Here is a 27317-nt window from a genome sequence, read left to right as displayed (position 1 = left end):
ATATGAGAAAACAGACTAGATGAAGAATATAAATACCATTTGCACTATGCCTCACATACTATGAAAAACATCCCCTCATGTAAGACTGCATAAGAAAAAAGAGAAGACTGAGGAAAAAAATCAAAGTAAACATGACCTGACAAAGCTTAGGCTGTATTTCATTCCTTAAAAGGCTGTAGAAGAAAAAAGGACAATGTTCAATACCAGAATGGTCAGGTGAGTGACCAAACAGACATAACTACTTTACAGAAAGTCACTAAAAAAAAAATAAGACAGCGGAAAATATACAAAGAGGGAGAGACTAAAAAAAAGGGGACGGGGGGGAAGGTAACAGCAGAAAAAAAATATGTACTGGGTAAATACTGAAAAAATGTGATATAAAAAAAATTCCCAAAACCACAAATCAAAGGGGCATTAAGACTATATGCTTAAAATATTAAGGAAATAAAGACCCGTGTCCGGGTCGGGGACGCAGCGGTGGAGGAGCTGCATGTAGGTGAGGTTCTCGTGCGTGTTGGGGTCGAAGAAGCCCTTGGTGTCGTCCGTGGGGTCGGAGAGGATCTGGCTCATCTCCTGGTCGAAGTAGCCGCGCCGGTAGGCCACCTCCACGGGGACGCGGTGGCTGTGCACGGGGTCGATGATGCCGCCGGTGGCGATCTGGGCCTCGAGCAGGCGGATGCCGTGCTCCTTGACGATGAGCTCCTTCTTCATGGCCTGGAAGAGGGAGATCTGCTCACCGGTGTAGGGGTCGGTGTAGCCTGTCACGGCTCGCTCTGCCGACAGGAGCTTCTCGTGCAGCTCGCTGCCCACCAGCCCCGAGGAGACGGCTTCGTCCACGGAGAGCTTCTCGTTCTTGAGCGGGTCAATGACGAAGCCCGTGGCAGCCTGCGCCTCCAGCAGCACCAGGGCCGTGCCCTGCCGCAAGATGCCCTTCCACATGGCCTGGTAGATGCTCATCTTCTCCACCGTGGCAGGGTCAGCCTTGGACGGCACCAGCACTCCGGCGATGCAGCCCGTGCCGTCCAGGTAGCGCTTGACAGAGTCCATTTCCGTCACCTCCTTCACCGTCTTGGAGCCCTGGAGGAGGTCGGCCAGCGTGTCCTTGTCGATGATTCCCGAGTCCATGAGGTCCGAGGCGGTCACCTGCCTCCTGAAGCCCGCGAACTTCACGTTGCTGCTCTTCGCCGCCGTCTCCTCGACGAGGACGGTGATGAGCCTTGCCAGCTCGTCCAGCGTCAGGCTCCCGTCCCGGAGCTTCCCCAGCAGCTCCTGCCTCTTTGCCTCGGAGACGTACTTGGAGAAGAGGAGCTCCCACACGGAGACCTTCCGGCCTTGGAAGCCGCCCACTGAGACCTCGACGGTGCGGGACGTCAGGGCCCGCTCCAGCTCCCGCTCCCGCTCCTGCTCCCGCGGGGAGCCCGCGGCCTCGCCGTTCTCGGGCGAGGACGTTGCCTCCCGGCGCGGCGCCCTGCCGGCCGTGGCGGCGCCGTGGCCCCGGCCCTCGGTCCCGGCGACGATGGCGGTGAGGATGGTGATCATCTCCGGGATGGTCACCGTCCCCGCCTTGTACTTCCCGAGGAGCTCCTGCCGCCGGTGGTCGGGGATGTAGCGAGAGAAGAGGAGCTCCCACACGGTGACGCTCTGGCCCTCAAAGAGACCCCCGCTGACGGTGGTGCGGGCCGCCTGCAGGGCTTTCCGGGCGTCCTCGCTCAGCTGGTAGAGCACCGAGCCCTTGTCCATGAGCTGGAGCATGAGGAGCCCCGTGTCCGGGTCGGGGACGCAGCGGCGGAGGAGCTGCATGTAGGTGAGGTTCTCGTGCGTGTTGGGGTCGAAGAAGCCCTTGGTGTCGTCCGTGGGGTCGGAGAGGATCTGGCTCATCTCCTGGTCGAAGTAGCCGCGCCGGTAGGCCACCTCCACGGGGACGCGGTGGCTGTGCACGGGGTCGATGATGCCGCCGGTGGCGATCTGGGCCTCGAGCAGGCGGATGCCGTGCTCCTTGACGATGAGCTCCTTCTTCATGGCCTGGAAGAGGGAGATCTGCTCACCGGTGTAGGGGTCGGTGTAGCCTGTCACGGCTCGCTCTGCCGACAGGAGCTTCTCGTGCAGCTCGCTGCCCACCAGCCCCGAGGAGACGGCTTCGTCCACGGAGAGCTTCTCGTTCTTGAGCGGGTCAATGACGAAGCCCGTGGCAGCCTGCGCCTCCAGCAGCACCAGGGCCGTGCCCTGCCGCAGGATGCCCTTCCACATGGCCTGGTAGATGCTCATCTTCTCCACCGTGGCAGGGTCAGCCTTGGACGGCACCAGCACTCCGGCGATGCAGCCCGTGCCGTCCAGGTAGCGCTTGACAGAGTCCATTTCCGTCACCTCCTTCACCGTCTTGGAGCCCTGGAGGAGGTCGGCCAGCGTGTCCTTGTCGATGATTCCCGAGTCCATGAGGTCCGAGGCGGTCACCTGCCTCCTGAAGCCCGCGAACTTCACGTTGCTGCTCTTCGCCGCCGTCTCCTCGACGAGGACGGTGATGAGCCTTGCCAGCTCGTCCAGCGTCAGGCTCCCGTCCCGGAGCTTCCCCAGCAGCTCCTGCCTCTTTGCCTCGGAGACGTACTTGGAGAAGAGGAGCTCCCACACGGAGACCTTCCGGCCTTGGAAGCCGCCCACTGAGACCTCGACGGTGCGGGACGTCAGGGCCCGCTCCAGCTCCCGCTCCCGCTCCTGCTCCCGCGGGGAGCCCGCGGCCTCGCCGTTCTCGGGCGAGGACGTCGCCTCCCGGCGCGGCGCCCTGCCGGCCGTGGCGGCGCCGTGGCCCCGGCCCTCGGTCCCGGCGACGATGGCGGTGAGGATGGTGATCATCTCCGGGATGGTCACCGTCCCCGCCTTGTACTTCCCGAGGAGCTCCTGCCGCCGGTGGTCGGGGATGTAGCGAGAGAAGAGGAGCTCCCACACGGTGACGCTCTGGCCCTCAAAGAGACCCCCGCTGACGGTGGTGCGGGCCGCCTGCAGGGCTTTCCGGGCGTCCTCGCTCAGCTGGTAGAGCACCGAGCCCTTGTCCATGAGCTGGAGCATGAGGAGCCCCGTGTCCGGGTCGGGGACGCAGCGGCGGAGGAGCTGCATGTAGGTGAGGTTCTCGTGCGTGTTGGGGTCGAAGAAGCCCTTGGTGTCGTCCGTGGGGTCGGAGAGGATCTGGCTCATCTCCTGGTCGAAGTAACCGCGCCGGTAGGCCACCTCCACGGGGACGCGGTGGCTGTGCACGGGGTCGATGATGCCGCCGGTGGCGATCTGGGCCTCGAGCAGGCGGATGCCGTGCTCCTTGACGATGAGCTCCTTCTTCATGGCCTGGAAGAGGGAGATCTGCTCACCGGTGTAGGGGTCGGTGTAGCCTGTCACGGCTCGCTCTGCCGACAGGAGCTTCTCGTGCAGCTCGCTGCCCACCAGCCCCGAGGAGACGGCTTCGTCCACGGAGAGCTTCTCGTTCTTGAGCGGGTCAATGACGAAGCCCGTGGCAGCCTGCGCCTCCAGCAGCACCAGGGCCGTGCCCTGCCGCAGGATGCCCTTCCACATGGCCTGGTAGATGCTCATCTTCTCCACCGTGGCAGGGTCAGCCTTGGACGGCACCAGCACTCCGGCGATGCAGCCCGTGCCGTCCAGGTAGCGCTTGACAGAGTCCATTTCCGTCACCTCCTTCACCGTCTTGGAGCCCTGGAGGAGGTCGGCCAGCGTGTCCTTGTCGATGATTCCCGAGTCCATGAGGTCCGAGGCGGTCACCTGCCTCCTGAAGCCCGCGAACTTCACGTTGCTGCTCTTCGCCGCCGTCTCCTCGACGAGGACGGTGATGAGCCTTGCCAGCTCGTCCAGCGTCAGGCTCCCGTCCCGGAGCTTCCCCAGCAGCTCCTGCCTCTTTGCCTCGGAGACGTACTTGGAGAAGAGGAGCTCCCACACGGAGACTTTCCGGCCTTGGAAGCCGCCCACTGAGACCTCGACGGTGCGGGACGTCAGGGCCCGCTCCAGCTCCCGCTCCCGCTCCTGCTCCCGCGGGGAGCCCGCGGCCTCGCCGTTCTCGGGCGAGGACGTCGCCTCCCGGCGCGGCGCCCTGCCGGCCGTGGCGGCGCCGTGGCCCCGGCCCTCGGTCCCGGCGACGATGGCGGTGAGGATGGTGATCATCTCCGGGATGGTCACCGTCCCCGCCTTGTACTTCCCGAGGAGCTCCTGCCGCCGGTGGTCGGGGATGTAGCGAGAGAAGAGGAGCTCCCACACGGTGACGCTCTGGCCCTCAAAGAGACCCCCGCTGACGGTGGTGCGGGCCGCCTGCAGGGCTTTCCGGGCGTCCTCGCTCAGCTGGTAGAGCACCGAGCCCTTGTCCATGAGCTGGAGCATGAGGAGCCCCGTGTCCGGGTCGGGGACGCAGCGGCGGAGGAGCTGCATGTAGGTGAGGTTCTCGTGCGTGTTGGGGTCGAAGAAGCCCTTGGTGTCGTCCGTGGGGTCGGAGAGGATCTGGCTCATCTCCTGGTCGAAGTAGCCGCGCCGGTAGGCCACCTCCACGGGGACGCGGTGGCTGTGCACGGGGTCGATGATGCCGCCGGTGGCGATCTGGGCCTCGAGCAGGCGGATGCCGTGCTCCTTGACGATGAGCTCCTTCTTCATGGCCTGGAAGAGGGAGATCTGCTCACCGGTGTAGGGGTCGGTGTAGCCTGTCACGGCTCGCTCTGCCGACAGGAGCTTCTCGTGCAGCTCGCTGCCCACCAGCCCCGAGGAGACGGCTTCGTCCACGGAGAGCTTCTCGTTCTTGAGCGGGTCAATGACGAAGCCCGTGGCAGCCTGCGCCTCCAGCAGCACCAGGGCCGTGCCCTGCCGCAGGATGCCCTTCCACATGGCCTGGTAGATGCTCATCTTCTCCACCGTGGCAGGGTCAGCCTTGGACGGCACCAGCACTCCGGCGATGCAGCCCGTGCCGTCCAGGTAGCGCTTGACAGAGTCCATTTCCGTCACCTCCTTCACCGTCTTGGAGCCCTGGAGGAGGTCGGCCAGCGTGTCCTTGTCGATGATTCCCGAGTCCATGAGGTCCGAGGCGGTCACCTGCCTCCTGAAGCCCGCGAACTTCACGTTGCTGCTCTTCGCCGCCGTCTCCTCGACGAGGACGGTGATGAGCCTTGCCAGCTCGTCCAGCGTCAGGCTCCCGTCCCGGAGCTTCCCCAGCAGCTCCTGCCTCTTTGCCTCGGAGACGTACTTGGAGAAGAGGAGCTCCCACACGGAGACTTTCCGGCCTTGGAAGCCGCCCACTGAGACCTCGACGGTGCGGGACGTCAGGGCCCGCTCCAGCTCCCGCTCCCGCTCCTGCTCCCGCGGGGAGCCCGCGGCCTCGCCGTTCTCGGGCGAGGACGTTGCCTCCCGGCGCGGCGCCCTGCCGGCCGTGGCGGCGCCGTGGCCCCGGCCCTCGGTCCCGGCGACGATGGCGGTGAGGATGGTGATCATCTCCGGGATGGTCACCGTCCCCGCCTTGTACTTCCCGAGGAGCTCCTGCCGCCGGTGGTCGGGGATGTAGCGAGAGAAGAGGAGCTCCCACACGGTGACGCTCTGGCCCTCAAAGAGACCCCCGCTGACGGTGGTGCGGGCCGCCTGCAGGGCTTTCCGGGCGTCCTCGCTCAGCTGGTAGAGCACCGAGCCCTTGTCCATGAGCTGGAGCATGAGGAGCCCCGTGTCCGGGTCGGGGACGCAGCGGCGGAGGAGCTGCATGTAGGTGAGGTTCTCGTGCGTGTTGGGGTCGAAGAAGCCCTTGGTGTCGTCCGTGGGGTCGGAGAGGATCTGGCTCATCTCCTGGTCGAAGTAGCCGCGCCGGTAGGCCACCTCCACGGGGACGCGGTGGCTGTGCACGGGGTCGATGATGCCGCCGGTGGCGATCTGGGCCTCGAGCAGGTGGATGCCGTGCTCCTTGACGATGAGCTCCTTCTTCATGGCCTGGAAGAGGGAGATCTGCTCACCGGTGTAGGGGTCGGTGTAGCCTGTCACGGCTCGCTCTGCCGACAGGAGCTTCTCGTGCAGCTCGCTGCCCACCAGCCCCGAGGAGACGGCTTCGTCCACGGAGAGCTTCTCGTTCTTGAGCGGGTCAATGACGAAGCCCGTGGCAGCCTGCGCCTCCAGCAGCACCAGGGCCGTGCCCTGCCGCAGGATGCCCTTCCACATGGCCTGGTAGATGCTCATCTTCTCCACCGTGGCAGGGTCAGCCTTGGACGGCACCAGCACTCCGGCGATGCAGCCCGTGCCGTCCAGGTAGCGCTTGACAGAGTCCATTTCCGTCACCTCCTTCACCGTCTTGGAGCCCTGGAGGAGGTCGGCCAGCGTGTCCTTGTCGATGATTCCCGAGTCCATGAGGTCCGAGGCGGTCACCTGCCTCCTGAAGCCCGCGAACTTCACGTTGCTGCTCTTCGCCGCCGTCTCCTCGACGAGGACGGTGATGAGCCTTGCCAGCTCGTCCAGCGTCAGGCTCCCGTCCCGGAGCTTCCCCAGCAGCTCCTGCCTCTTTGCCTCGGAGACGTACTTGGAGAAGAGGAGCTCCCACACGGAGACCTTCCGGCCTTGGAAGCCGCCCACTGAGACCTCGACGGTGCGGGACGTCAGGGCCCGCTCCAGCTCCCGCTCCCGCTCCTGCTCCCGCGGGGAGCCCGCGGCCTCGCCGTTCTCGGGCGAGGACGTCGCCTCCCGGCGCGGCGCCCTGCCGGCCGTGGCGGCGCCGTGGCCCCGGCCCTCGGTCCCGGCGACGATGGCGGTGAGGATGGTGATCATCTCCGGGATGGTCACCGTCCCCGCCTTGTACTTCCCGAGGAGCTCCTGCCGCCGGTGGTCGGGGATGTAGCGAGAGAAGAGGAGCTCCCACACGGTGACGCTCTGGCCCTCAAAGAGACCCCCGCTGACGGTGGTGCGGGCCGCCTGCAGGGCTTTCCGGGCGTCCTCGCTCAGCTGGTAGAGCACCGAGCCCTTGTCCATGAGCTGGAGCATGAGGAGCCCCGTGTCCGGGTCGGGGACGCAGCGGCGGAGGAGCTGCATGTAGGTGAGGTTCTCGTGCGTGTTGGGGTCGAAGAAGCCCTTGGTGTCGTCCGTGGGGTCGGAGAGGATCTGGCTCATCTCCTGGTCGAAGTAACCGCGCCGGTAGGCCACCTCCACGGGGACGCGGTGGCTGTGCACGGGGTCGATGATGCCGCCGGTGGCGATCTGGGCCTCGAGCAGGCGGATGCCGTGCTCCTTGACGATGAGCTCCTTCTTCATGGCCTGGAAGAGGGAGATCTGCTCACCGGTGTAGGGGTCGGTGTAGCCTGTCACGGCTCGCTCTGCCGACAGGAGCTTCTCGTGCAGCTCGCTGCCCACCAGCCCCGAGGAGACGGCTTCGTCCACGGAGAGCTTCTCGTTCTTGAGCGGGTCAATGACGAAGCCCGTGGCAGCCTGCGCCTCCAGCAGCACCAGGGCCGTGCCCTGCCGCAGGATGCCCTTCCACATGGCCTGGTAGATGCTCATCTTCTCCACCGTGGCAGGGTCAGCCTTGGACGGCACCAGCACTCCGGCGATGCAGCCCGTGCCGTCCAGGTAGCGCTTGACAGAGTCCATTTCCGTCACCTCCTTCACCGTCTTGGAGCCCTGGAGGAGGTCGGCCAGCGTGTCCTTGTCGATGATTCCCGAGTCCATGAGGTCCGAGGCGGTCACCTGCCTCCTGAAGCCCGCGAACTTCACGTTGCTGCTCTTCGCCGCCGTCTCCTCGACGAGGACGGTGATGAGCCTTGCCAGCTCGTCCAGCGTCAGGCTCCCGTCCCGGAGCTTCCCCAGCAGCTCCTGCCTCTTTGCCTCGGAGACGTACTTGGAGAAGAGGAGCTCCCACACGGAGACTTTCCGGCCTTGGAAGCCGCCCACTGAGACCTCGACGGTGCGGGACGTCAGGGCCCGCTCCAGCTCCCGCTCCCGCTCCTGCTCCCGCGGGGAGCCCGCGGCCTCGCCGTTCTCGGGCGAGGACGTCGCCTCCCGGCGCGGCGCCCTGCCGGCCGTGGCGGCGCCGTGGCCCCGGCCCTCGGTCCCGGCGACGATGGCGGTGAGGATGGTGATCATCTCCGGGATGGTCACCGTCCCCGCCTTGTACTTCCCGAGGAGCTCCTGCCGCCGGTGGTCGGGGATGTAGCGAGAGAAGAGGAGCTCCCACACGGTGACGCTCTGGCCCTCAAAGAGACCCCCGCTGACGGTGGTGCGGGCCGCCTGCAGGGCTTTCCGGGCGTCCTCGCTCAGCTGGTAGAGCACCGAGCCCTTGTCCATGAGCTGGAGCATGAGGAGCCCCGTGTCCGGGTCGGGGACGCAGCGGCGGAGGAGCTGCATGTAGGTGAGGTTCTCGTGCGTGTTGGGGTCGAAGAAGCCCTTGGTGTCGTCCGTGGGGTCGGAGAGGATCTGGCTCATCTCCTGGTCGAAGTAGCCGCGCCGGTAGGCCACCTCCACGGGGACGCGGTGGCTGTGCACGGGGTCGATGATGCCGCCGGTGGCGATCTGGGCCTCGAGCAGGCGGATGCCGTGCTCCTTGACGATGAGCTCCTTCTTCATGGCCTGGAAGAGGGAGATCTGCTCACCGGTGTAGGGGTCGGTGTAGCCTGTCACGGCTCGCTCTGCCGACAGGAGCTTCTCGTGCAGCTCGCTGCCCACCAGCCCCGAGGAGACGGCTTCGTCCACGGAGAGCTTCTCGTTCTTGAGCGGGTCAATGACGAAGCCCGTGGCAGCCTGCGCCTCCAGCAGCACCAGGGCCGTGCCCTGCCGCAGGATGCCCTTCCACATGGCCTGGTAGATGCTCATCTTCTCCACCGTGGCAGGGTCAGCCTTGGACGGCACCAGCACTCCGGCGATGCAGCCCGTGCCGTCCAGGTAGCGCTTGACAGAGTCCATTTCCGTCACCTCCTTCACCGTCTTGGAGCCCTGGAGGAGGTCGGCCAGCGTGTCCTTGTCGATGATTCCCGAGTCCATGAGGTCCGAGGCGGTCACCTGCCTCCTGAAGCCCGCGAACTTCACGTTGCTGCTCTTCGCCGCCGTCTCCTCGACGAGGACGGTGATGAGCCTTGCCAGCTCGTCCAGCGTCAGGCTCCCGTCCCGGAGCTTCCCCAGCAGCTCCTGCCTCTTTGCCTCGGAGACGTACTTGGAGAAGAGGAGCTCCCACACGGAGACTTTCCGGCCTTGGAAGCCGCCCACTGAGACCTCGACGGTGCGGGACGTCAGGGCCCGCTCCAGCTCCCGCTCCCGCTCCTGCTCCCGCGGGGAGCCCGCGGCCTCGCCGTTCTCGGGCGAGGACGTCGCCTCCCGGCGCGGCGCCCTGCCGGCCGTGGCGGCGCCGTGGCCCCGGCCCTCGGTCCCGGCGACGATGGCGGTGAGGATGGTGATCATCTCCGGGATGGTCACCGTCCCCGCCTTGTACTTCCCGAGGAGCTCCTGCCGCCGGTGGTCGGGGATGTAGCGAGAGAAGAGGAGCTCCCACACGGTGACGCTCTGGCCCTCAAAGAGACCCCCGCTGACGGTGGTGCGGGCCGCCTGCAGGGCTTTCCGGGCGTCCTCGCTCAGCTGGTAGAGCACCGAGCCCTTGTCCATGAGCTGGAGCATGAGGAGCCCCGTGTCCGGGTCGGGGACGCAGCGGCGGAGGAGCTGCATGTAGGTGAGGTTCTCGTGCGTGTTGGGGTCGAAGAAGCCCTTGGTGTCGTCCGTGGGGTCGGAGAGGATCTGGCTCATCTCCTGGTCGAAGTAGCCGCGCCGGTAGGCCACCTCCACGGGGACGCGGTGGCTGTGCACGGGGTCGATGATGCCGCCGGTGGCGATCTGGGCCTCGAGCAGGCGGATGCCGTGCTCCTTGACGATGAGCTCCTTCTTCATGGCCTGGAAGAGGGAGATCTGCTCACCGGTGTAGGGGTCGGTGTAGCCTGTCACGGCTCGCTCTGCCGACAGGAGCTTCTCGTGCAGCTCGCTGCCCACCAGCCCCGAGGAGACGGCTTCGTCCACGGAGAGCTTCTCGTTCTTGAGCGGGTCAATGACGAAGCCCGTGGCAGCCTGCGCCTCCAGCAGCACCAGGGCCGTGCCCTGCCGCAGGATGCCCTTCCACATGGCCTGGTAGATGCTCATCTTCTCCACCGTGGCAGGGTCAGCCTTGGACGGCACCAGCACTCCGGCGATGCAGCCCGTGCCGTCCAGGTAGCGCTTGACAGAGTCCATTTCCGTCACCTCCTTCACCGTCTTGGAGCCCTGGAGGAGGTCGGCCAGCGTGTCCTTGTCGATGATTCCCGAGTCCATGAGGTCCGAGGCGGTCACCTGCCTCCTGAAGCCCGCGAACTTCACGTTGCTGCTCTTCGCCGCCGTCTCCTCGACGAGGACGGTGATGAGCCTTGCCAGCTCGTCCAGCGTCAGGCTCCCGTCCCGGAGCTTCCCCAGCAGCTCCTGCCTCTTTGCCTCGGAGACGTACTTGGAGAAGAGGAGCTCCCACACGGAGACCTTCCGGCCTTGGAAGCCGCCCACTGAGACCTCGACGGTGCGGGACGTCAGGGCCCGCTCCAGCTCCCGCTCCCGCTCCTGCTCCCGCGGGGAGCCCGCGGCCTCGCCGTTCTCGGGCGAGGACGTCGCCTCCCGGCGCGGCGCCCTGCCGGCCGTGGCGGCGCCGTGGCCCCGGCCCTCGGTCCCGGCGACGATGGCGGTGAGGATGGTGATCATCTCCGGGATGGTCACCGTCCCCGCCTTGTACTTCCCGAGGAGCTCCTGCCGCCGGTGGTCGGGGATGTAGCGAGAGAAGAGGAGCTCCCACACGGTGACGCTCTGGCCCTCAAAGAGACCCCCGCTGACGGTGGTGCGGGCCGCCTGCAGGGCTTTCCGGGCGTCCTCGCTCAGCTGGTAGAGCACCGAGCCCTTGTCCATGAGCTGGAGCATGAGGAGCCCCGTGTCCGGGTCGGGGACGCAGCGGCGGAGGAGCTGCATGTAGGTGAGGTTCTCGTGCGTGTTGGGGTCGAAGAAGCCCTTGGTGTCGTCCGTGGGGTCGGAGAGGATCTGGCTCATCTCCTGGTCGAAGTAGCCGCGCCGGTAGGCCACCTCCACGGGGACGCGGTGGCTGTGCACGGGGTCGATGATGCCGCCGGTGGCGATCTGGGCCTCGAGCAGGCGGATGCCGTGCTCCTTGACGATGAGCTCCTTCTTCATGGCCTGGAAGAGGGAGATCTGCTCACCGGTGTAGGGGTCGGTGTAGCCTGTCACGGCTCGCTCTGCCGACAGGAGCTTCTCGTGCAGCTCGCTGCCCACCAGCCCCGAGGAGACGGCTTCGTCCACGGAGAGCTTCTCGTTCTTGAGCGGGTCAATGACGAAGCCCGTGGCAGCCTGCGCCTCCAGCAGCACCAGGGCCGTGCCCTGCCGCAGGATGCCCTTCCACATGGCCTGGTAGATGCTCATCTTCTCCACCGTGGCAGGGTCAGCCTTGGACGGCACCAGCACTCCGGCGATGCAGCCCGTGCCGTCCAGGTAGCGCTTGACAGAGTCCATTTCCGTCACCTCCTTCACCGTCTTGGAGCCCTGGAGGAGGTCGGCCAGCGTGTCCTTGTCGATGATTCCCGAGTCCATGAGGTCCGAGGCGGTCACCTGCCTCCTGAAGCCCGCGAACTTCACGTTGCTGCTCTTCGCCGCCGTCTCCTCGACGAGGACGGTGATGAGCCTTGCCAGCTCGTCCAGCGTCAGGCTCCCGTCCCGGAGCTTCCCCAGCAGCTCCTGCCTCTTTGCCTCGGAGACGTACTTGGAGAAGAGGAGCTCCCACACGGAGACCTTCCGGCCTTGGAAGCCGCCCACTGAGACCTCGACGGTGCGGGACGTCAGGGCCCGCTCCAGCTCCCGCTCCCGCTCCTGCTCCCGCGGGGAGCCCGCGGCCTCGCCGTTCTCGGGCGAGGACGTCGCCTCCCGGCGCGGCGCCCTGCCGGCCGTGGCGGCGCCGTGGCCCCGGCCCTCGGTCCCGGCGACGATGGCGGTGAGGATGGTGATCATCTCCGGGATGGTCACCGTCCCCGCCTTGTACTTCCCGAGGAGCTCCTGCCGCCGGTGGTCGGGGATGTAGCGAGAGAAGAGGAGCTCCCACACGGTGACGCTCTGGCCCTCAAAGAGACCCCCGCTGACGGTGGTGCGGGCCGCCTGCAGGGCTTTCCGGGCGTCCTCGCTCAGCTGGTAGAGCACCGAGCCCTTGTCCATGAGCTGGAGCATGAGGAGCCCCGTGTCCGGGTCGGGGACGCAGCGGCGGAGGAGCTGCATGTAGGTGAGGTTCTCGTGCGTGTTGGGGTCGAAGAAGCCCTTGGTGTCGTCCGTGGGGTCGGAGAGGATCTGGCTCATCTCCTGGTCGAAGTAGCCGCGCCGGTAGGCCACCTCCACGGGGACGCGGTGGCTGTGCACGGGGTCGATGATGCCGCCGGTGGCGATCTGGGCCTCGAGCAGGCGGATGCCGTGCTCCTTGACGATGAGCTCCTTCTTCATGGCCTGGAAGAGGGAGATCTGCTCACCGGTGTAGGGGTCGGTGTAGCCTGTCACGGCTCGCTCTGCCGACAGGAGCTTCTCGTGCAGCTCGCTGCCCACCAGCCCCGAGGAGACGGCTTCGTCCACGGAGAGCTTCTCGTTCTTGAGCGGGTCAATGACGAAGCCCGTGGCAGCCTGCGCCTCCAGCAGCACCAGGGCCGTGCCCTGCCGCAGGATGCCCTTCCACATGGCCTGGTAGATGCTCATCTTCTCCACCGTGGCAGGGTCAGCCTTGGACGGCACCAGCACTCCGGCGATGCAGCCCGTGCCGTCCAGGTAGCGCTTGACAGAGTCCATTTCCGTCACCTCCTTCACCGTCTTGGAGCCCTGGAGGAGGTCGGCCAGCGTGTCCTTGTCGATGATTCCCGAGTCCATGAGGTCCGAGGCGGTCACCTGCCTCCTGAAGCCCGCGAACTTCACGTTGCTGCTCTTCGCCGCCGTCTCCTCGACGAGGACGGTGATGAGCCTTGCCAGCTCGTCCAGCGTCAGGCTCCCGTCCCGGAGCTTCCCCAGCAGCTCCTGCCTCTTTGCCTCGGAGACGTACTTGGAGAAGAGGAGCTCCCACACGGAGACTTTCCGGCCTTGGAAGCCGCCCACTGAGACCTCGACGGTGCGGGACGTCAGGGCCCGCTCCAGCTCCCGCTCCCGCTCCTGCTCCCGCGGGGAGCCCGCGGCCTCGCCGTTCTCGGGCGAGGACGTTGCCTCCCGGCGCGGCGCCCTGCCGGCCGTGGCGGCGCCGTGGCCCCGGCCCTCGGTCCCGGCGACGATGGCGGTGAGGATGGTGATCATCTCCGGGATGGTCACCGTCCCCGCCTTGTACTTCCCGAGGAGCTCCTGCCGCCGGTGGTCGGGGATGTAGCGAGAGAAGAGGAGCTCCCACACGGTGACGCTCTGGCCCTCAAAGAGACCCCCGCTGACGGTGGTGCGGGCCGCCTGCAGGGCTTTCCGGGCGTCCTCGCTCAGCTGGTAGAGCACCGAGCCCTTGTCCATGAGCTGGAGCATGAGGAGCCCCGTGTCCGGGTCGGGGACGCAGCGGCGGAGGAGCTGCATGTAGGTGAGGTTCTCGTGCGTGTTGGGGTCGAAGAAGCCCTTGGTGTCGTCCGTGGGGTCGGAGAGGATCTGGCTCATCTCCTGGTCGAAGTAGCCGCGCCGGTAGGCCACCTCCACGGGGACGCGGTGGCTGTGCACGGGGTCGATGATGCCGCCGGTGGCGATCTGGGCCTCGAGCAGGTGGATGCCGTGCTCCTTGACGATGAGCTCCTTCTTCATGGCCTGGAAGAGGGAGATCTGCTCACCGGTGTAGGGGTCGGTGTAGCCTGTCACGGCTCGCTCTGCCGACAGGAGCTTCTCGTGCAGCTCGCTGCCCACCAGCCCCGAGGAGACGGCTTCGTCCACGGAGAGCTTCTCGTTCTTGAGCGGGTCAATGACGAAGCCCGTGGCAGCCTGCGCCTCCAGCAGCACCAGGGCCGTGCCCTGCCGCAGGATGCCCTTCCACATGGCCTGGTAGATGCTCATCTTCTCCACCGTGGCAGGGTCAGCCTTGGACGGCACCAGCACTCCGGCGATGCAGCCCGTGCCGTCCAGGTAGCGCTTGACAGAGTCCATTTCCGTCACCTCCTTCACCGTCTTGGAGCCCTGGAGGAGGTCGGCCAGCGTGTCCTTGTCGATGATTCCCGAGTCCATGAGGTCCGAGGCGGTCACCTGCCTCCTGAAGCCCGCGAACTTCACGTTGCTGCTCTTCGCCGCCGTCTCCTCGACGAGGACGGTGATGAGCCTTGCCAGCTCGTCCAGCGTCAGGCTCCCGTCCCGGAGCTTCCCCAGCAGCTCCTGCCTCTTTGCCTCGGAGACGTACTTGGAGAAGAGGAGCTCCCACACGGAGACCTTCCGGCCTTGGAAGCCGCCCACTGAGACCTCGACGGTGCGGGACGTCAGGGCCCGCTCCAGCTCCCGCTCCCGCTCCTGCTCCCGCGGGGAGCCCGCGGCCTCGCCGTTCTCGGGCGAGGACGTCGCCTCCCGGCGCGGCGCCCTGCCGGCCGTGGCGGCGCCGTGGCCCCGGCCCTCGGTCCCGGCGACGATGGCGGTGAGGATGGTGATCATCTCCGGGATGGTCACCGTCCCCGCCTTGTACTTCCCGAGGAGCTCCTGCCGCCGGTGGTCGGGGATGTAGCGAGAGAAGAGGAGCTCCCACACGGTGACGCTCTGGCCCTCAAAGAGACCCCCGCTGACGGTGGTGCGGGCCGCCTGCAGGGCTTTCCGGGCGTCCTCGCTCAGCTGGTAGAGCACCGAGCCCTTGTCCATGAGCTGGAGCATGAGGAGCCCCGTGTCCGGGTCGGGGACGCAGCGGCGGAGGAGCTGCATGTAGGTGAGGTTCTCGTGCGTGTTGGGGTCGAAGAAGCCCTTGGTGTCGTCCGTGGGGTCGGAGAGGATCTGGCTCATCTCCTGGTCGAAGTAACCGCGCCGGTAGGCCACCTCCACGGGGACGCGGTGGCTGTGCACGGGGTCGATGATGCCGCCGGTGGCGATCTGGGCCTCGAGCAGGCGGATGCCGTGCTCCTTGACGATGAGCTCCTTCTTCATGGCCTGGAAGAGGGAGATCTGCTCACCGGTGTAGGGGTCGGTGTAGCCTGTCACGGCTCGCTCTGCCGACAGGAGCTTCTCGTGCAGCTCGCTGCCCACCAGCCCCGAGGAGACGGCTTCGTCCACGGAGAGCTTCTCGTTCTTGAGCGGGTCAATGACGAAGCCCGTGGCAGCCTGCGCCTCCAGCAGCACCAGGGCCGTGCCCTGCCGCAGGATGCCCTTCCACATGGCCTGGTAGATGCTCATCTTCTCCACCGTGGCAGGGTCAGCCTTGGACGGCACCAGCACTCCGGCGATGCAGCCCGTGCCGTCCAGGTAGCGCTTGACAGAGTCCATTTCCGTCACCTCCTTCACCGTCTTGGAGCCCTGGAGGAGGTCGGCCAGCGTGTCCTTGTCGATGATTCCCGAGTCCATGAGGTCCGAGGCGGTCACCTGCCTCCTGAAGCCCGCGAACTTCACGTTGCTGCTCTTCGCCGCCGTCTCCTCGACGAGGACGGTGATGAGCCTTGCCAGCTCGTCCAGCGTCAGGCTCCCGTCCCGGAGCTTCCCCAGCAGCTCCTGCCTCTTTGCCTCGGAGACGTACTTGGAGAAGAGGAGCTCCCACACGGAGACTTTCCGGCCTTGGAAGCCGCCCACTGAGACCTCGACGGTGCGGGACGTCAGGGCCCGCTCCAGCTCCCGCTCCCGCTCCTGCTCCCGCGGGGAGCCCGCGGCCTCGCCGTTCTCGGGCGAGGACGTCGCCTCCCGGCGCGGCGCCCTGCCGGCCGTGGCGGCGCCGTGGCCCCGGCCCTCGGTCCCGGCGACGATGGCGGTGAGGATGGTGATCATCTCCGGGATGGTCACCGTCCCCGCCTTGTACTTCCCGAGGAGCTCCTGCCGCCGGTGGTCGGGGATGTAGCGAGAGAAGAGGAGCTCCCACACGGTGACGCTCTGGCCCTCAAAGAGACCCCCGCTGACGGTGGTGCGGGCCGCCTGCAGGGCTTTCCGGGCGTCCTCGCTCAGCTGGTAGAGCACCGAGCCCTTGTCCATGAGCTGGAGCATGAGGAGCCCCGTGTCCGGGTCGGGGACGCAGCGGCGGAGGAGCTGCATGTAGGTGAGGTTCTCGTGCGTGTTGGGGTCGAAGAAGCCCTTGGTGTCGTCCGTGGGGTCGGAGAGGATCTGGCTCATCTCCTGGTCGAAGTAGCCGCGCCGGTAGGCCACCTCCACGGGGACGCGGTGGCTGTGCACGGGGTCGATGATGCCGCCGGTGGCGATCTGGGCCTCGAGCAGGCGGATGCCGTGCTCCTTGACGATGAGCTCCTTCTTCATGGCCTGGAAGAGGGAGATCTGCTCACCGGTGTAGGGGTCGGTGTAGCCTGTCACGGCTCGCTCTGCCGACAGGAGCTTCTCGTGCAGCTCGCTGCCCACCAGCCCCGAGGAGACGGCTTCGTCCACGGAGAGCTTCTCGTTCTTGAGCGGGTCAATGACGAAGCCCGTGGCAGCCTGCGCCTCCAGCAGCACCAGGGCCGTGCCCTGCCGCAGGATGCCCTTCCACATGGCCTGGTAGATGCTCATCTTCTCCACCGTGGCAGGGTCAGCCTTGGACGGCACCAGCACTCCGGCGATGCAGCCCGTGCCGTCCAGGTAGCGCTTGACAGAGTCCATTTCCGTCACCTCCTTCACCGTCTTGGAGCCCTGGAGGAGGTCGGCCAGCGTGTCCTTGTCGATGATTCCCGAGTCCATGAGGTCCGAGGCGGTCACCTGCCTCCTGAAGCCCGCGAACTTCACGTTGCTGCTCTTCGCCGCCGTCTCCTCGACGAGGACGGTGATGAGCCTTGCCAGCTCGTCCAGCGTCAGGCTCCCGTCCCGGAGCTTCCCCAGCAGCTCCTGCCTCTTTGCCTCGGAGACGTACTTGGAGAAGAGGAGCTCCCACACGGAGACTTTCCGGCCTTGGAAGCCGCCCACTGAGACCTCGACGGTGCGGGACGTCAGGGCCCGCTCCAGCTCCCGCTCCCGCTCCTGCTCCCGCGGGGAGCCCGCGGCCTCGCCGTTCTCGGGCGAGGACGTCGCCTCCCGGCGCGGCGCCCTGCCGGCCGTGGCGGCGCCGTGGCCCCGGCCCTCGGTCCCGGCGACGATGGCGGTGAGGATGGTGATCATCTCCGGGATGGTCACCGTCCCCGCCTTGTACTTCCCGAGGAGCTCCTGCCGCCGGTGGTCGGGGATGTAGCGAGAGAAGAGGAGCTCCCACACGGTGACGCTCTGGCCCTCAAAGAGACCCCCGCTGACGGTGGTGCGGGCCGCCTGCAGGGCTTTCCGGGCGTCCTCGCTCAGCTGGTAGAGCACCGAGCCCTTGTCCATGAGCTGGAGCATGAGGAGCCCCGTGTCCGGGTCGGGGACGCAGCGGCGGAGGAGCTGCATGTAGGTGAGGTTCTCGTGCGTGTTGGGGTCGAAGAAGCCCTTGGTGTCGTCCGTGGGGTCGGAGAGGATCTGGCTCATCTCCTGGTCGAAGTAGCCGCGCCGGTAGGCCACCTCCACGGGGACGCGGTGGCTGTGCACGGGGTCGATGATGCCGCCGGTGGCGATCTGGGCCTCGAGCAGGCGGATGCCGTGCTCCTTGACGATGAGCTCCTTCTTCATGGCCTGGAAGAGGGAGATCTGCTCACCGGTGTAGGGGTCGGTGTAGCCTGTCACGGCTCGCTCTGCCGACAGGAGCTTCTCGTGCAGCTCGCTGCCCACCAGCCCCGAGGAGACGGCTTCGTCCACGGAGAGCTTCTCGTTCTTGAGCGGGTCAATGACGAAGCCCGTGGCAGCCTGCGCCTCCAGCAGCACCAGGGCCGTGCCCTGCCGCAGGATGCCCTTCCACATGGCCTGGTAGATGCTCATCTTCTCCACCGTGGCAGGGTCAGCCTTGGACGGCACCAGCACTCCGGCGATGCAGCCCGTGCCGTCCAGGTAGCGCTTGACAGAGTCCATTTCCGTCACCTCCTTCACCGTCTTGGAGCCCTGGAGGAGGTCGGCCAGCGTGTCCTTGTCGATGATTCCCGAGTCCATGAGGTCCGAGGCGGTCACCTGCCTCCTGAAGCCCGCGAACTTCACGTTGCTGCTCTTCGCCGCCGTCTCCTCGACGAGGACGGTGATGAGCCTTGCCAGCTCGTCCAGCGTCAGGCTCCCGTCCCGGAGCTTCCCCAGCAGCTCCTGCCTCTTTGCCTCGGAGACGTACTTGGAGAAGAGGAGCTCCCACACGGAGACCTTCCGGCCTTGGAAGCCGCCCACTGAGACCTCGACGGTGCGGGACGTCAGGGCCCGCTCCAGCTCCCGCTCCCGCTCCTGCTCCCGCGGGGAGCCCGCGGCCTCGCCGTTCTCGGGCGAGGACGTCGCCTCCCGGCGCGGCGCCCTGCCGGCCGTGGCGGCGCCGTGGCCCCGGCCCTCGGTCCCGGCGACGATGGCGGTGAGGATGGTGATCATCTCCGGGATGGTCACCGTCCCCGCCTTGTACTTCCCGAGGAGCTCCTGCCGCCGGTGGTCGGGGATGTAGCGAGAGAAGAGGAGCTCCCACACGGTGACGCTCTGGCCCTCAAAGAGACCCCCGCTGACGGTGGTGCGGGCCGCCTGCAGGGCTTTCCGGGCGTCCTCGCTCAGCTGGTAGAGCACCGAGCCCTTGTCCATGAGCTGGAGCATGAGGAGCCCCGTGTCCGGGTCGGGGACGCAGCGGCGGAGGAGCTGCATGTAGGTGAGGTTCTCGTGCGTGTTGGGGTCGAAGAAGCCCTTGGTGTCGTCCGTGGGGTCGGAGAGGATCTGGCTCATCTCCTGGTCGAAGTAGCCGCGCCGGTAGGCCACCTCCACGGGGACGCGGTGGCTGTGCACGGGGTCGATGATGCCGCCGGTGGCGATCTGGGCCTCGAGCAGGCGGATGCCGTGCTCCTTGACGATGAGCTCCTTCTTCATGGCCTGGAAGAGGGAGATCTGCTCACCGGTGTAGGGGTCGGTGTAGCCTGTCACGGCTCGCTCTGCCGACAGGAGCTTCTCGTGCAGCTCGCTGCCCACCAGCCCCGAGGAGACGGCTTCGTCCACGGAGAGCTTCTCGTTCTTGAGCGGGTCAATGACGAAGCCCGTGGCAGCCTGCGCCTCCAGCAGCACCAGGGCCGTGCCCTGCCGCAGGATGCCCTTCCACATGGCCTGGTAGATGCTCATCTTCTCCACCGTGGCAGGGTCAGCCTTGGACGGCACCAGCACTCCGGCGATGCAGCCCGTGCCGTCCAGGTAGCGCTTGACAGAGTCCATTTCCGTCACCTCCTTCACCGTCTTGGAGCCCTGGAGGAGGTCGGCCAGCGTGTCCTTGTCGATGATTCCCGAGTCCATGAGGTCCGAGGCGGTCACCTGCCTCCTGAAGCCCGCGAACTTCACGTTGCTGCTCTTCGCCGCCGTCTCCTCGACGAGGACGGTGATGAGCCTTGCCAGCTCGTCCAGCGTCAGGCTCCCGTCCCGGAGCTTCCCCAGCAGCTCCTGCCTCTTTGCCTCGGAGACGTACTTGGAGAAGAGGAGCTCCCACACGGAGACCTTCCGGCCTTGGAAGCCGCCCACTGAGACCTCGACGGTGCGGGACGTCAGGGCCCGCTCCAGCTCCCGCTCCCGCTCCTGCTCCCGCGGGGAGCCCGCGGCCTCGCCGTTCTCGGGCGAGGACGTCGCCTCCCGGCGCGGCGCCCTGCCGGCCGTGGCGGCGCCGTGGCCCCGGCCCTCGGTCCCGGCGACGATGGCGGTGAGGATGGTGATCATCTCCGGGATGGTCACCGTCCCCGCCTTGTACTTCCCGAGGAGCTCCTGCCGCCGGTGGTCGGGGATGTAGCGAGAGAAGAGGAGCTCCCACACGGTGACGCTCTGGCCCTCAAAGAGACCCCCGCTGACGGTGGTGCGGGCCGCCTGCAGGGCTTTCCGGGCGTCCTCGCTCAGCTGGTAGAGCACCGAGCCCTTGTCCATGAGCTGGAGCATGAGGAGCCCCGTGTCCGGGTCGGGGACGCAGCGGCGGAGGAGCTGCATGTAGGTGAGGTTCTCGTGCGTGTTGGGGTCGAAGAAGCCCTTGGTGTCGTCCGTGGGGTCGGAGAGGATCTGGCTCATCTCCTGGTCGAAGTAGCCGCGCCGGTAGGCCACCTCCACGGGGACGCGGTGGCTGTGCACGGGGTCGATGATGCCGCCGGTGGCGATCTGGGCCTCGAGCAGGCGGATGCCGTGCTCCTTGACGATGAGCTCCTTCTTCATGGCCTGGAAGAGGGAGATCTGCTCACCGGTGTAGGGGTCGGTGTAGCCTGTCACGGCTCGCTCTGCCGACAGGAGCTTCTCGTGCAGCTCGCTGCCCACCAGCCCCGAGGAGACGGCTTCGTCCACGGAGAGCTTCTCGTTCTTGAGCGGGTCAATGACGAAGCCCGTGGCAGCCTGCGCCTCCAGCAGCACCAGGGCCGTGCCCTGCCGCAGGATGCCCTTCCACATGGCCTGGTAGATGCTCATCTTCTCCACCGTGGCAGGGTCAGCCTTGGACGGCACCAGCACTCCGGCGATGCAGCCCGTGCCGTCCAGGTAGCGCTTGACAGAGTCCATTTCCGTCACCTCCTTCACCGTCTTGGAGCCCTGGAGGAGGTCGGCCAGCGTGTCCTTGTCGATGATTCCCGAGTCCATGAGGTCCGAGGCGGTCACCTGCCTCCTGAAGCCCGCGAACTTCACGTTGCTGCTCTTCGCCGCCGTCTCCTCGACGAGGACGGTGATGAGCCTTGCCAGCTCGTCCAGCGTCAGGCTCCCGTCCCGGAGCTTCCCCAGCAGCTCCTGCCTCTTTGCCTCGGAGACGTACTTGGAGAAGAGGAGCTCCCACACGGAGACCTTCCGGCCTTGGAAGCCGCCCACTGAGACCTCGACGGTGCGGGACGTCAGGGCCCGCTCCAGCTCCCGCTCCCGCTCCTGCTCCCGCGGGGAGCCCGCGGCCTCGCCGTTCTCGGGCGAGGACGTCGCCTCCCGGCGCGGCGCCCTGCCGGCCGTGGCGGCGCCGTGGCCCCGGCCCTCGGTCCCGGCGACGATGGCGGTGAGGATGGTGATCATCTCCGGGATGGTCACCGTCCCCGCCTTGTACTTCCCGAGGAGCTCCTGCCGCCGGTGGTCGGGGATGTAGCGAGAGAAGAGGAGCTCCCACACGGTGACGCTCTGGCCCTCAAAGAGACCCCCGCTGACGGTGGTGCGGGCCGCCTGCAGGGCTTTCCGGGCGTCCTCGCTCAGCTGGTAGAGCACCGAGCCCTTGTCCATGAGCTGGAGCATGAGGAGCCCCGTGTCCGGGTCGGGGACGCAGCGGCGGAGGAGCTGCATGTAGGTGAGGTTCTCGTGCGTGTTGGGGTCGAAGAAGCCCTTGGTGTCGTCCGTGGGGTCGGAGAGGATCTGGCTCATCTCCTGGTCGAAGTAGCCGCGCCGGTAGGCCACCTCCACGGGGACGCGGTGGCTGTGCACGGGGTCGATGATGCCGCCGGTGGCGATCTGGGCCTCGAGCAGGCGGATGCCGTGCTCCTTGACGATGAGCTCCTTCTTCATGGCCTGGAAGAGGGAGATCTGCTCACCGGTGTAGGGGTCGGTGTAGCCTGTCACGGCTCGCTCTGCCGACAGGAGCTTCTCGTGCAGCTCGCTGCCCACCAGCCCCGAGGAGACGGCTTCGTCCACGGAGAGCTTCTCGTTCTTGAGCGGGTCAATGACGAAGCCCGTGGCAGCCTGCGCCTCCAGCAGCACCAGGGCCGTGCCCTGCCGCAGGATGCCCTTCCACATGGCCTGGTAGATGCTCATCTTCTCCACCGTGGCAGGGTCAGCCTTGGACGGCACCAGCACTCCGGCGATGCAGCCCGTGCCGTCCAGGTAGCGCTTGACAGAGTCCATTTCCGTCACCTCCTTCACCGTCTTGGAGCCCTGGAGGAGGTCGGCCAGCGTGTCCTTGTCGATGATTCCCGAGTCCATGAGGTCCGAGGCGGTCACCTGCCTCCTGAAGCCCGCGAACTTCACGTTGCTGCTCTTCGCCGCCGTCTCCTCGACGAGGACGGTGATGAGCCTTGCCAGCTCGTCCAGCGTCAGGCTCCCGTCCCGGAGCTTCCCCAGCAGCTCCTGCCTCTTTGCCTCGGAGACGTACTTGGAGAAGAGGAGCTCCCACACGGAGACCTTCCGGCCTTGGAAGCCGCCCACTGAGACCTCGACGGTGCGGGACGTCAGGGCCCGCTCCAGCTCCCGCTCCCGCTCCTGCTCCCGCGGGGAGCCCGCGGCCTCGCCGTTCTCGGGCGAGGACGTCGCCTCCCGGCGCGGCGCCCTGCCGGCCGTGGCGGCGCCGTGGCCCCGGCCCTCGGTCCCGGCGACGATGGCGGTGAGGATGGTGATCATCTCCGGGATGGTCACCGTCCCCGCCTTGTACTTCCCGAGGAGCTCCTGCCGCCGGTGGTCGGGGATGTAGCGAGAGAAGAGGAGCTCCCACACGGTGACGCTCTGGCCCTCAAAGAGACCCCCGCTGACGGTGGTGCGGGCCGCCTGCAGGGCTTTCCGGGCGTCCTCGCTCAGCTGGTAGAGCACCGAGCCCTTGTCCATGAGCTGGAGCATGAGGAGCCCCGTGTCCGGGTCGGGGACGCAGCGGCGGAGGAGCTGCATGTAGGTGAGGTTCTCGTGCGTGTTGGGGTCGAAGAAGCCCTTGGTGTCGTCCGTGGGGTCGGAGAGGATCTGGCTCATCTCCTGGTCGAAGTAGCCGCGCCGGTAGGCCACCTCCACGGGGACGCGGTGGCTGTGCACGGGGTCGATGATGCCGCCGGTGGCGATCTGGGCCTCGAGCAGGCGGATGCCGTGCTCCTTGACGATGAGCTCCTTCTTCATGGCCTGGAAGAGGGAGATCTGCTCACCGGTGTAGGGGTCGGTGTAGCCTGTCACGGCTCGCTCTGCCGACAGGAGCTTCTCGTGCAGCTCGCTGCCCACCAGCCCCGAGGAGACGGCTTCGTCCACGGAGAGCTTCTCGTTCTTGAGCGGGTCAATGACGAAGCCCGTGGCAGCCTGCGCCTCCAGCAGCACCAGGGCCGTGCCCTGCCGCAGGATGCCCTTCCACATGGCCTGGTAGATGCTCATCTTCTCCACCGTGGCAGGGTCAGCCTTGGACGGCACCAGCACTCCGGCGATGCAGCCCGTGCCGTCCAGGTAGCGCTTGACAGAGTCCATTTCCGTCACCTCCTTCACCGTCTTGGAGCCCTGGAGGAGGTCGGCCAGCGTGTCCTTGTCGATGATTCCCGAGTCCATGAGGTCCGAGGCGGTCACCTGCCTCCTGAAGCCCGCGAACTTCACGTTGCTGCTCTTCGCCGCCGTCTCCTCGACGAGGACGGTGATGAGCCTTGCCAGCTCGTCCAGCGTCAGGCTCCCGTCCCGGAGCTTCCCCAGCAGCTCCTGCCTCTTTGCCTCGGAGACGTACTTGGAGAAGAGGAGCTCCCACACGGAGACTTTCCGGCCTTGGAAGCCGCCCACTGAGACCTCGACGGTGCGGGACGTCAGGGCCCGCTCCAGCTCCCGCTCCCGCTCCTGCTCCCGCGGGGAGCCCGCGGCCTCGCCGTTCTCGGGCGAGGACGTCGCCTCCCGGCGCGGCGCCCTGCCGGCCGTGGCGGCGCCGTGGCCCCGGCCCTTGGTCCCGGCGACGATGGCGGTGAGGATGGTGATCATCTCCGGGATGGTCACCGTCCCCGCCTTGTACTTCCCGAGGAGCTCCTGCCGCCGGTGGTCGGGGATGTAGCGAGAGAAGAGGAGCTCCCACACGGTGACGCTCTGGCCCTCAAAGAGACCCCCGCTGACGGTGGTGCGGGCCGCCTGCAGGGCTTTCCGGGCGTCCTCGCTCAGCTGGTAGAGCACCGAGCCCTTGTCCATGAGCTGGAGCATGAGGAGCCCCGTGTCCGGGTCGGGGACGCAGCGGCGGAGGAGCTGCATGTAGGTGAGGTTCTCGTGCGTGTTGGGGTCGAAGAAGCCCTTGGTGTCGTCCGTGGGGTCGGAGAGGATCTGGCTCATCTCCTGGTCGAAGTAGCCGCGCCGGTAGGCCACCTCCACGGGGACGCGGTGGCTGTGCACGGGGTCGATGATGCCGCCGGTGGCGATCTGGGCCTCGAGCAGGCGGATGCCGTGCTCCTTGACGATGAGCTCCTTCTTCATGGCCTGGAAGAGGGAGATCTGCTCACCGGTGTAGGGGTCGGTGTAGCCTGTCACGGCTCGCTCTGCCGACAGGAGCTTCTCGTGCAGCTCGCTGCCCACCAGCCCCGAGGAGACGGCTTCGTCCACGGAGAGCTTCTCGTTCTTGAGCGGGTCAATGACGAAGCCCGTGGCAGCCTGCGCCTCCAGCAGCACCAGGGCCGTGCCCTGCCGCAGGATGCCCTTCCACATGGCCTGGTAGATGCTCATCTTCTCCACCGTGGCAGGGTCAGCCTTGGACGGCACCAGCACTCCGGCGATGCAGCCCGTGCCGTCCAGGTAGCGCTTGACAGAGTCCATTTCCGTCACCTCCTTCACCGTCTTGGAGCCCTGGAGGAGGTCGGCCAGCGTGTCCTTGTCGATGATTCCCGAGTCCATGAGGTCCGAGGCGGTCACCTGCCTCCTGAAGCCCGCGAACTTCACGTTGCTGCTCTTCGCCGCCGTCTCCTCGACGAGGACGGTGATGAGCCTTGCCAGCTCGTCCAGCGTCAGGCTCCCGTCCCGGAGCTTCCCCAGCAGCTCCTGCCTCTTTGCCTCGGAGACGTACTTGGAGAAGAGGAGCTCCCACACGGAGACTTTCCGGCCTTGGAAGCCGCCCACTGAGACCTCGACGGTGCGGGACGTCAGGGCCCGCTCCAGCTCCCGCTCCCGCTCCTGCTCCCGCGGGGAGCCCGCGGCCTCGCCGTTCTCGGGCGAGGACGTCGCCTCCCGGCGCGGCGCCCTGCCGGCCGTGGCGGCGCCGTGGCCCCGGCCCTCGGTCCCGGCGACAATGGCGGTGAGGATGGTGATCATCTCCGGGATGGTCACCGTCCCCGCCTTGTACTTCCCGAGGAGCTCCTGCCGCCGGTGGTCGGGGATGTAGCGAGAGAAGAGGAGCTCCCACACGGTGACGCTCTGGCCCTCAAAGAGACCCCCGCTGACGGTGGTGCGGGCCGCCTGCAGGGCTTTCCGGGCGTCCTCGCTCAGCTGGTAGAGCACCGAGCCCTTGTCCATGAGCTGGAGCATGAGGAGCCCCGTGTCCGGGTCGGGGACGCAGCGGCGGAGGAGCTGCATGTAGGTGAGGTTCTCGTGCGTGTTGGGGTCGAAGAAGCCCTTGGTGTCGTCCGTGGGGTCGGAGAGGATCTGGCTCATCTCCTGGTCGAAGTAGCCGCGCCGGTAGGCCACCTCCACGGGGACGCGGTGGCTGTGCACGGGGTCGATGATGCCGCCGGTGGCGATCTGGGCCTCGAGCAGGCGGATGCCGTGCTCCTTGACGATGAGCTCCTTCTTCATGGCCTGGAAGAGGGAGATCTGCTCACCGGTGTAGGGGTCGGTGTAGCCTGTCACGGCTCGCTCTGCCGACAGGAGCTTCTCGTGCAGCTCGCTGCCCACCAGCCCCGAGGAGACGGCTTCGTCCACGGAGAGCTTCTCGTTCTTGAGCGGGTCAATGACGAAGCCCGTGGCAGCCTGCGCCTCCAGCAGCACCAGGGCCGTGCCCTGCCGCAGGATGCCCTTCCACATGGCCTGGTAGATGCTCATCTTCTCCACCGTGGCAGGGTCAGCCTTGGACGGCACCAGCACTCCGGCGATGCAGCCCGTGCCGTCCAGGTAGCGCTTGACAGAGTCCATTTCCGTCACCTCCTTCACCGTCTTGGAGCCCTGGAGGAGGTCGGCCAGCGTGTCCTTGTCGATGATTCCCGAGTCCATGAGGTCCGAGGCGGTCACCTGCCTCCTGAAGCCCGCGAACTTCACGTTGCTGCTCTTCGCCGCCGTCTCCTCGACGAGGACGGTGATGAGCCTTGCCAGCTCGTCCAGCGTCAGGCTCCCGTCCCGGAGCTTCCCCAGCAGCTCCTGCCTCTTTGCCTCGGAGACGTACTTGGAGAAGAGGAGCTCCCACACGGAGACCTTCCGGCCTTGGAAGCCGCCCACTGAGACCTCGACGGTGCGGGACGTCAGGGCCCGCTCCAGCTCCCGCTCCCGCTCCTGCTCCCGCGGGGAGCCCGCGGCCTCGCCGTTCTCGGGCGAGGACGTCGCCTCCCGGCGCGGCGCCCTGCCGGCCGTGGCGGCGCCGTGGCCCCGGCCCTCGGTCCCGGCGACGATGGCGGTGAGGATGGTGATCATCTCCGGGATGGTCACCGTCCCCGCCTTGTACTTCCCGAGGAGCTCCTGCCGCCGGTGGTCGGGGATGTAGCGAGAGAAGAGGAGCTCCCACACGGTGACGCTCTGGCCCTCAAAGAGACCCCCGCTGACGGTGGTGCGGGCCGCCTGCAGGGCTTTCCGGGCGTCCTCGCTCAGCTGGTAGAGCACCGAGCCCTTGTCCATGAGCTGGAGCATGAGGAGCCCCGTGTCCGGGTCGGGGACGCAGCGGCGGAGGAGCTGCATGTAGGTGAGGTTCTCGTGCGTGTTGGGGTCGAAGAAGCCCTTGGTGTCGTCCGTGGGGTCGGAGAGGATCTGGCTCATCTCCTGGTCGAAGTAGCCGCGCCGGTAGGCCACCTCCACGGGGACGCGGTGGCTGTGCACGGGGTCGATGATGCCGCCGGTGGCGATCTGGGCCTCGAGCAGGCGGATGCCGTGCTCCTTGACGATGAGCTCCTTCTTCATGGCCTGGAAGAGGGAGATCTGCTCACCGGTGTAGGGGTCGGTGTAGCCTGTCACGGCTCGCTCTGCCGACAGGAGCTTCTCGTGCAGCTCGCTGCCCACCAGCCCCGAGGAGACGGCTTCGTCCACGGAGAGCTTCTCGTTCTTGAGCGGGTCAATGACGAAGCCCGTGGCAGCCTGCGCCTCCAGCAGCACCAGGGCCGTGCCCTGCCGCAGGATGCCCTTCCACATGGCCTGGTAGATGCTCATCTTCTCCACCGTGGCAGGGTCAGCCTTGGACGGCACCAGCACTCCGGCGATGCAGCCCGTGCCGTCCAGGTAGCGCTTGACAGAGTCCATTTCCGTCACCTCCTTCACCGTCTTGGAGCCCTGGAGGAGGTCGGCCAGCGTGTCCTTGTCGATGATTCCCGAGTCCATGAGGTCCGAGGCGGTCACCTGCCTCCTGAAGC

At 66.9% G+C, this 27317-nt stretch overlaps 1 protein-coding gene across 1 annotated transcript; it reads right to left on the bottom strand.

The window, feature by feature from the left end:
- Positions 1 to 420: 420 nt before the first annotated feature.
- LOC134136669 (epiplakin-like) lies at positions 421 to 27166 on the bottom strand. The gene is made up of 6 exons (XM_062568587.1): positions 26578 to 27166; positions 25021 to 26256; positions 23962 to 24708; positions 12103 to 23400; positions 10858 to 11787; positions 421 to 10542 (listed from the first exon to the last, which is right to left on the bottom strand). The coding sequence occupies exons 1-6, from the start codon at positions 27115 to 27117 to the stop codon at positions 421 to 423; spliced, it is 24873 nt and encodes an 8290-aa protein (XP_062424571.1). The 5' UTR covers positions 27118 to 27166.
- Positions 27167 to 27317: the final 151 nt, after the last annotated feature.

The sequence above is a fragment of the Rhea pennata genome, chromosome 2 (genome assembly GCF_028389875.1).
Source record: "Rhea pennata isolate bPtePen1 chromosome 2, bPtePen1.pri, whole genome shotgun sequence".
NCBI classification, from domain to species: Eukaryota; Metazoa; Chordata; class Aves; order Rheiformes; family Rheidae; genus Rhea; species Rhea pennata.
Note: the sequence above shows the minus strand (reverse complement) of the source record. Positions and strands in the feature narration are given on the sequence as shown.

Bases quoted from the DNA above. Each gene is read 5' to 3' on its own strand.
- LOC134136669 (XM_062568587.1), bottom strand. From the start codon at position 27,117: ATGAGCATCTACCAGGCCATGTGGAAGGGCATCCTGCGGCAGGGCACG. The intron at 24,709-25,020 runs GCCGGCAGGGCG...AGCAACGTGAAG, and splicing joins GGGGCCACGGCGCCGCCACG to TTCGCGGGCTTCAGGAGGCA. The intron at 11,788-12,102 runs GTCACCGTGTGG...CAAGGCCGGAAG, and splicing joins GTCTCTTTGAGGGCCAGAGC to GTCTCCGTGTGGGAGCTCCT.